The following is a 9,050-nucleotide window of genomic DNA, read 5'->3' as shown; positions in this document are numbered from 1 at the left end:
CCAAGGAAAGTCCCTCATGTATACGATAAAATAAATGATTCCAATCCCGACCGTTCCAAAAAACTTGCGTGTACAAAATGCAGTAACAAAACGCAATACAAACCACTTTTTCTACAATAACCACTAGATGACAGCATTTACCACGTGTCCTATTGGTCACGACATCGTTATGACATTAGTGCCAACCAATTAAAATACTCAAACGGGTTGTCACATTATAGTGCCATGTGCCACCAAATTTTGAAATAACTTTACAGTCATGCGTTTTTATAACGAGACCGGCAAACAAATAATGATTTTGATAACTAGTAATCTCGCAAAAATTCGGTTTAGAAAGTGAAGAAAAAGTTGGTCACTCGAAAAGTTACAGAATATAAAAATAGCTACAGTTCTAATATTAGCGGACGTTCGTTACAGAGAGACGTTTGTCATCCACCAAAACAGAAACAGTGAAAGGTAAATGACATAAGAAGTTCCGCAAGAAACTAAAATAATTCCTCTTGTCTCGCGCCAGATTGATGTTATACATTCCATCGCACGTGCCAGTAGGGGAACGAACAGTGTTTTTTATGAGCCTGTCGCAAGCTCAAGTGAAGTACATTTTTAACCAGGTTTCCTGTTAGAACAGTGTCAACGCTAATGTTTACTGTTCACTTTATACGGTAAAACTTAAGGAAAAATGACTATCACTGTTAATTATAAAATCGTAAGTATTGTTTTACTATTTACTTTGAAATATTACTTCATTGCTGAGGTTATCTTTAAGCACGATTATGAGACGGTACTATACTGGTGCTATACTATCGGCCTTTTTACTTGCAAAACTATTGTTTTTCTTATCTATATCATATTGGCTGATAACTATATCAATAAAATACTATTAAAGCCGTCGCAATCGCAATGATAGACTTTAATCGAGTGACTGAGCAAAATGGTAAGTTTTTAGGTCTGGTTTTGTAATATGTGGAGGTTAAGTAATTGCTGGTTATACGTCAACATAAGGAGTATAATTTTCGCAGTGACGCGACGTGCCGCTAGTGAATTGTGTTTGAGATAAGCGGGTTCAAGGTCCTACTTAACGAATTTGACATCCAATCACACAGTTGTCAAATGTATGTGCAAGTGAGAAGTCGCCAAACTCGTGTTAAAAAAGTGAATATAACAAAATACTAGCCTTTTGTTGTGGTAAAGTAGTTGGAAAGTGGACCATCATGAGTAACCTACAAGTAGCTGTGATTGAGTTCTTTGAAAACCAGCCAGTATGTATACTAATGTACTTTTAAAGTGTATTAACTGTTTGTTATATGTTATCTTTTTAGTTAGGTATATACAAAGCAGTTTTTGTGAAATGTAGACTTTGCCTTCTAAGAATTTGAGTCATCATCCTTTATAATGTATACAAGAATCATTTAGGAATTTTATCATTTTTGGGAAAATATGTAGTTACTACATTTATCTTATCACTTTTTGCCATCAAATTACAATTGAAGTATACCTACCTAACTTATTATCAGTTTAACCTTTACATAATATATGTTAATAAGTAGATGAATAATGTAGTCATTTAATAATGTATTTCGTGTACTAGTTCGTCTTTTACAAATAAATACTTTTCCTCATTTATGTAAGAAATACAATCACATCTGATTGTAATAGCAAAAACTTTTTATGATTGTAGTGATCTCTTAAATTCTAAATTATTTAAAATAATTGATAGATAAGATTAATGTAGACATGAGCTCTATCGAAGTAGGTAGGCCTTATAAGATGTTCAAGTTCACAAATTACAATTTTTTTCAGTAAATATAACAAAATATTTATATACCTATAAATCATAGACTAAAAATAATAAGAGTCTTTGACCAACTTTTTAATAATGTTTTCTTTTGTAGGTACTACCGATAGTGATTGCTGTAGGATCAGTGGTAGTACTAACAACAGTACTATCCAACTGCCTATGGGGTAAGAAGAATAAAAAAAGCAAGAAGAATATCACCCTTGCAGACCCGAACACCAAGTATGCTCTGCCACTCATAGAGCGTGAAGAGATCAGCCATGACACAAGGAGATTCCGATTTGGACTGCCCTCTTCAGAACATGTTCTGGGTGAGTTCTACTCATTGAGTTTCTATATAAACGGGATATTTTAAATATCTTTAGCCCTTATTATTACACCTTATATTTTAACAAAATCCTCTCACCCGACCGACATAGCACCGAAGACTCGCCTTTCTTACTTTTTAAAACTGCCTTACGTCCTATTCATTAATCTTTCGAACGCCGGAACGCGGATCTCGACCAGACACAATGTAAAATCTATTGTGTCTGGTATCTTGGCATATGAGAGGTTAACCATCCTCCTTTCATACCACAAACAATCAAATTCCCATTCATTATCCTTCCATAGTATTCTCACTTTCCTACATAATATGTTCCTGTTAAAAACTCTCGGCATGTCATGTGCAAGCTACAGAAGTTGCAAAAGACCATGAGGGGTGGAGATCTGTTATGCATGCCCTACATCCCAACAAGGGTAAAAGGATTTCAATTGCGAACGCACCATGGTTCAGCAAGAGTGAAGAAATACACGAATACCTTAACATTCCAACCGTCGCTGAAGAGATCAAAAATTACCAAAAGAAACATCTAGAGCGACTAGCCGATCATCCGAATCCCCTCGCATCAGAGCTTATAGACCTCGTAAATGTGGTGAAACGACTGAAGAGAAGCCATGTCGTATAAAGTGGGAGGCTGTGACACTGGTTGTGGCTCCTGACACGTCATCTATCCACTTAACGAAACTGCTTATAGTCTAGAGGACTGATTGTAGTTTAAACCAAGAAAAAAAAAAAAGAAGTTGCAAAAGACCATGAGGGGTGGAGATCTGTTATGCATGCCCTACATCCCAACAGGGGTAAAAGGATTATAAGAAGGAGAAGAAGAGATATGTTCTTAGTAATTAATAAAATTACTTTGCATTTGAAAACTTACACCTACACATATTGACAACTAAAAAACTTACTTATACAAATAAATGACGTACACAGATAAAGATAGCACTTTTGCTATCTGAAATATGAAACTGTCAGAATCATTTATTCAACATAATTATCATAGATAAACTTCTTGAAAGTCAATTTAACATTTTTGAATCTACATCATTTCGCAAGGTGTTATGGCTGTGGAGAAAAAATGTCAAGAAACTGCAACAGCAACATACCTTTTAAATCAATGTAGGTAGGTATCTTCTTTACTCAAGAGTTAAATAGTTCCATTTTTCAGGATTCATAGATTAATTTATACTATTTTAGTTAAACTACCACTGAAACTGACCACCACCTCTTAGTAAGATCATTGATTAATTTTTTGCACCAAAACCCCCACTGGTAAAATGTATATTAATTTCTCACCTTCCTTTCTCGAATTTCTTATGCAACATAATATTTATGAAAGTTGTTTCATTACAGGGTTGCCCATCGGCCAACACATCCACTTGTCGGCTAAGATAAATGACGACCTTGTTATCCGGGCTTACACTCCTGTCTCGTCTGACGACGACAAGGGATACGTCGATTTGGTTATCAAGGTAATATAATAATATTAACATTTATTTAATAAGAATTCTATTTTTTCATTTCTATTTACATTGATCAACAAGTGCCATACCATGCGAACTTACATCCTACTGTTAAGCACAAGCCCTCCCTCAATAAACCAGAGACAGTACGGAGTATACTCCACCATGCTATTTCTACTCTATTTGACTATTAAACATCATAAAAGGAATTCAGCGATACAATATTCAGAGCGCAAATACCATATTATTTGTCTGTAAAGTGTCTAGATATAATGTACAAGAATTCGATTGTATAATACACAGTTACATGATGTCCTTATTACAAACATTAATCTTTGTACTAAAGTTGTACTAAGTAAAAGATTTGATTAAGTAGTGAATTTTTAAATAGCACAATTTGTAAATTTTCGAATACCTCACCTAATTAATATTGCTTTTACGACGTATCCCAGTCGATTGTTTTAAATGTCGTAATGGATTGACTGAATAATGAGGCTGTGACAATCCATTATCATTTACATTGAATTTACTTATAAAGAATAAAAAATAAATACACGAAGCGCTGCTATTTGCTTTGGCGATACTTTCTATTAAGTGAAGTTTTTAGATGATCGATTTCTACACTTGATAAAGCAAGTAGCGCTAATTTTTTAGGTCATATGCAGCTGAATATAACCCGTCGACAAATAGAGTGATCAGGGCCTTCTGGCAGTGCGAGGAACGGTAACTGCTGAAATGGGAATAAAGTCTTTAATTCGTACTTTTTCCTACGTTATAAGTGCCATTTCGATTGCAGGTCTACTTCAAGAATGTCCATCCCAAGTTCCCTGAAGGCGGAAAGATGTCCCAACATCTGGAAAATATGAAATTGGGAGACACCATCGACGTCCGAGGGCCCTCCGGCAGACTACAGTACGCTGACAAGGGCTCTTTCCTCATTAAGAAGATGAGGAAAGATCCTCCCACCAAAATCAATGTCAAGAAAGTTAATATGATTGCAGGTAAGATATTTATATGTACACACATACCTGCACGGGCGGCAAAGCTTCCGCGCAGCGCGTGACGCTAATTATATCGAGGGTTTTGCCCAATAGACGTGGCGAATGCTATCCATGAGGAAAATGAAATATTTTAAGAGATAAAAAATAAGCGGTTTTAATTTTTAAAATACTTATCAGAAAACTGAGTAGCCAATTCGTATCACCCCCTCTGGGTCTTGCTTGAGTCTAAGTTGCCATAAGCCGCGAACGAGTAAAAGGGAGCGCGCTAACAGTCTGTCTGTCTCCCATACGGTGAGAATGAGATTTTGGTACGGAGTGTCCAGTGTATGACGCGCCGTTGTCTATGTGAACGGTTGAATTCAAACTCGACCGAAACTCAGTGTGTATTGAACTGCATTTCTCATTTATCACCTCTAACAAGACAATACATAACACAATGATAATGCCGCGACGCAATCTATGACTAACCCAATAAGTATGACAAATGGCGATATTTATCTCTATTGTAACGATTTACAGGTGGAACTGGCATCACGCCAATGCTCCAACTGGTTAGGCACATATGTCAAGATGCCAACGACCACACACAGCTGGCCCTTTTGTTCGCCAACCAGACAGAAGAGGATATTCTACTAAGAAAAGAACTGGAAGAGTACGAGAGAAACTATCCCTCGCAATTCAAGTTATGGTACACTTTGGACAGGCCTAATGAAGGTTTGTATTGTTACCAGGGGGGTTAAAAAGGCCAGATCCAAATAATTCATCAAAAAAGCAATATTGCAACTTGACATTTGCGCATAAAAAAGTAAGTGCGCAATGCAAACAAATAATCTGAAATAGCAATAATGCTTTTTAGATGAATTGCTTTGATGTGGCCTTTTTAACTACCCAGATATTACCACAGATTATGTTACTACATAACAGACAAATCACTCGGTACAAAATTTCCTTTACGTACCACGACAATAACCTACTCCGTCTCGGCTATTTAATTTGCATGCTAAAATGGTCCTAAACACTCAAGCGTACAGCTGTTATCGCTTCGCACCACGTGGCCTCAATGTGTAGTGTCTAAAACGAGGTACATAACCTACTGCACAACGGCCTCCGTGGTCCAGTGGTTGAGCGTTGGGCTCACGATCCGGAGGTCCCGGGTTCGAATCCCGGTGGGGACATATCACAAAAATCACTTTGTGATCCCTAGTTTGGTTAGGACATGACAGGCTGATCACCTGATTGTCCAAAAAGTAAGATGATCCGTGCTTCGGAAGGCACGTTAAGCTGTTGGTCCCGGTTACTACTTATTGATATAAGTAAATAGTCGTTACATGAGCCATGTCAGGGGCCTTTGGCGGCTCAATAATAGCCCTGAGGGGTTGATGAGGTTGGTAACCTCACAACCTATACGATAGAAGAAGAATAACCTACTTACATTTTATATTTAATTTTATATATAATGGGCACCTTTGAACCAGGTACGAGAGGGGGCGGTATTTTAGACTGACTAGTGTTTGTAATAAAAAAAAAATATATATTTCAGGCTGGAAGTACAGCACGGGCTTCATAAACGACACGATGATATCCGAGCACATGTTTCAAAAGAGCGACGACACCATGGTGCTCATGTGCGGGCCCCCGCCCATGATCAACTTCGCTTGCACGCCCGCGCTCGAGAAACTCGGCTTCAAGGAGGAACTGCGCTTCGCTTACTAACTTCATGTACCAGAGAAGTCTGTCAATGACCTCACAACTCCCACGTGCTAAGAATTCACATAAGCTCACGACTATTCCCAATTAGGATAGTCAGAGGTACATCTATCGCAAGATGAACTAAGTACCCACGGTTCATCGAGCTTTCTGTTAGGTTAGGCTAAGAGAAACTCTGCTTCAAGGAGGAACTGGGTGGTTAGAAAGGGCACATTGAAGCAGTTCATTTTAAAAAAGTAATATTGCAATGTGCCATTTGCGCATATAAAGGTATATATTGCTTGTTTAGATGAATTGTTTTAACCCCCTGTACTTCGCCTACAACTTCTATTACAACTAGTATAAACACAGGCCCTAAAAGTGATTAACTGTCTGATAGCCTAGCCGCCAGATAAGTGTCTGATAGCAGGGGTCTAAAACGGCCACGATAAAGCTATTCATCTAAACATCTATATTGAAATATAACATTTGTGCATATAAAAGTATAAAAAATGTTATGAAAAAAATATCAGTAGTGAGACAGATTGTTATCAGTTGTTATACAGTCTGGCATATGAAATAGCTAAATGTTATGCCTAATTTTATTTTAAGTTTAAGCATTTTTGTTGTGAAAATTCTTATATTTGTCATACGTTTATAGAAAATAATTGGGCAGTTTCCTAAGTCAAAGATAACTATGAAATTCTTTTGATTACTAAATAAAGATAGATATAAAGGTGACAAAAACATACAAACAGTAATTTCGTGTTTTAACGTTAAGTAAAAAGTAACTGATTTGACTAGTTGGAAACTACCGTATTACGTAGTACTTATCTGTTGAAAACTCCCTTTGAACTTTTGTGATAAACAACCGCGTTATTATAAAATGAAGAAAAAATAAAAACAGATAATACCAGGTGTAAAACATTAGTCCGCGCTACGAGAGAAGTCCCGCGGCCGCGGCGCTACTGTCGCAGATTCTGCATAGAATTATTGTGAGTTATCAATAAGTTCAATTAAAATCCGTCGACTTCTTTCGTGTAGCGGACTATATTTTAAACTTAGTATTCTGGTATTATATTTAGTCGTCGCTTTCTAATAACGCGTAAATGTTAATATGCACTAATTATATTACCTGTGCTAAGTATGCAAATTACAAACCACCTAATTTTATTTTAAGTTATACCTGTCATTTTGTTATCCGCTGAAAATTATCGGGACGGTTAATCGACAGACATAAAATTTATTTTTAACGTGTAATAATTTATTTTTATTACTTACACGTCAATTTTAGGCAGAAATTTAAAGAACCCTTCCTAAATTTTAAATTGGCCAATAACTCGACAAAATTAAGTTGACTGCACACGACAAATTTATTTGAAATTCAACAGTTGTCAATCCTTTCCTTTTCGGCGGATAAAAAATGACAGGTATAACTTAAAATTAGGAGGTGTCTGCAGGAATCGGGGCCAATAGCCTGGTAAACTAAGCAAACTAGTTATGAACTTACAAGATAAGTACAATATACATATGTCACGCTACAAACATATAAAAGTGTATACACTATATTTTTTACAAAGATTTTGATATAAAACCATAATCTACTACGCCAATTAAAGTCCCTATCAGTAGATCTTCAACGATCAAGATAAATAAATTGTTCCTTGATTCCTCGGGCTTGTATCTTATTTAATTATTAATTAAATACATAGAAAGACATTGCACTACCATGTGAAAGCTTTTATTTGATGTCATTGAAATCGAAGAAAAGTGCCACAGGAATCAACGAACAACCAAACATGTACCTCTAAAATCATCCTAAGTATGAATGAATACACAGACTGTCAAGTGATAACTTAGGTACTTTATGAGGCTGCCCACCCACGTCAGACAATCGGCGACCGACTTTTTGAGAAAAATAGAACGTACAGTCATGAGCAATATAATGTACCCACTTTAGGACTGTCGCACTAACATATTTGACATTTAGTGAGACTTACAGAGCTCGGTGGCGCAGCGGTAAACGCGCTCGGTCTGCGATTGTTGAAGTTAAGCAACTTTCGCAAAGGCCGGTCATAGGATGGGTGACCACAAAAAAAAATAAGTTCATCTCGAGCTCCTCCGTGCTTCGGAAGGTACGTTAAGCCGTTGGTCCCGGCTGCATTAGTAGTCGTTAATAACCATCAATCCGCACTGGGCCCGCGTGGTGGTTTAAGGTCCGATCTCCCTATCCATCCATAGGGAAGGCCCGTGCCCCAGCAGTGGGGACGTTAATGGGCTGGTGATGAGACTTACAGTTCAATTTGTTAAAAAAAGTTAATGTGACATGGTATCAAAGTGTATACATAATTAATGCTCATGACCGTACTGCTCGCAATAGTGTAATGCCCACGTCCTACAAAAAGTCGGTCAGAAATAAAATCGGTGCGTCTAGACCGATCCGATTATCGGTGAAAATGGAACGTTCTTGCGTGGAGTCGATTACAAAATCGGGCATAAGAATCGGAGGAAAAATCGGTCTGCTTATCTGTCCTACAAGAAGTCTGACATGGGCGGGCACCCTAAGTTGTAAGCAATAATAGTTATATTTTACATTGTTTGTTGTTGATGTTCTGCGTAGTTTTAGTAGTATCCCTAAATGTCTGTGTAGAAATGAAGGGATATTTGCTGTTTAGAAAATAAAACAATGGTTTAATTTTGTGTTTATTTATTACACATATCACACTCTTAATCTTCAAATAATCAGTTTTATAATCGTGTTAGGTAAACCGACCCTGTGAAAGCAG

General features: G+C 37.0%; 1 protein-coding gene across 3 annotated transcripts; it reads left to right on the top strand.

The window, feature by feature from the left end:
- The first annotated feature begins 438 nt into the window (after nt 1-438).
- Nucleotides 439-8,960, top strand: LOC126366075 (NADH-cytochrome b5 reductase 2). 3 transcript variants are annotated; one of them, XM_050008995.1, is made up of 6 exons: nt 439-706; nt 1,893-2,106; nt 3,468-3,586; nt 4,374-4,578; nt 5,098-5,292; nt 6,119-8,960. In XM_050008995.1, exons 1-6 carry the CDS (start codon nt 680-682, stop codon nt 6,289-6,291), a joined length of 933 nt encoding a protein of 310 aa, XP_049864952.1. In that variant the 5' UTR covers nt 439-679; the 3' UTR covers nt 6,292-8,960. The 3 variants fall into 3 exon arrangements, with proteins under 3 accessions (XP_049864952.1, XP_049864953.1, XP_049864951.1); XM_050008996.1 differs by lacking the exon at nt 439-706 and adding an exon at nt 891-934; XM_050008994.1 differs by lacking the exon at nt 439-706 and adding an exon at nt 1,016-1,259.
- The last annotated feature ends 90 nt before the right edge of the window (nt 8,961-9,050 follow it).

The sequence above is a fragment of the Pectinophora gossypiella genome, chromosome 4 (genome assembly GCF_024362695.1).
Source record: "Pectinophora gossypiella chromosome 4, ilPecGoss1.1, whole genome shotgun sequence".
NCBI lineage: Eukaryota > Metazoa > Arthropoda > Insecta > Lepidoptera > Gelechiidae > Pectinophora > Pectinophora gossypiella.
Note: the sequence above shows the minus strand (reverse complement) of the source record. Positions and strands in the feature narration are given on the sequence as shown.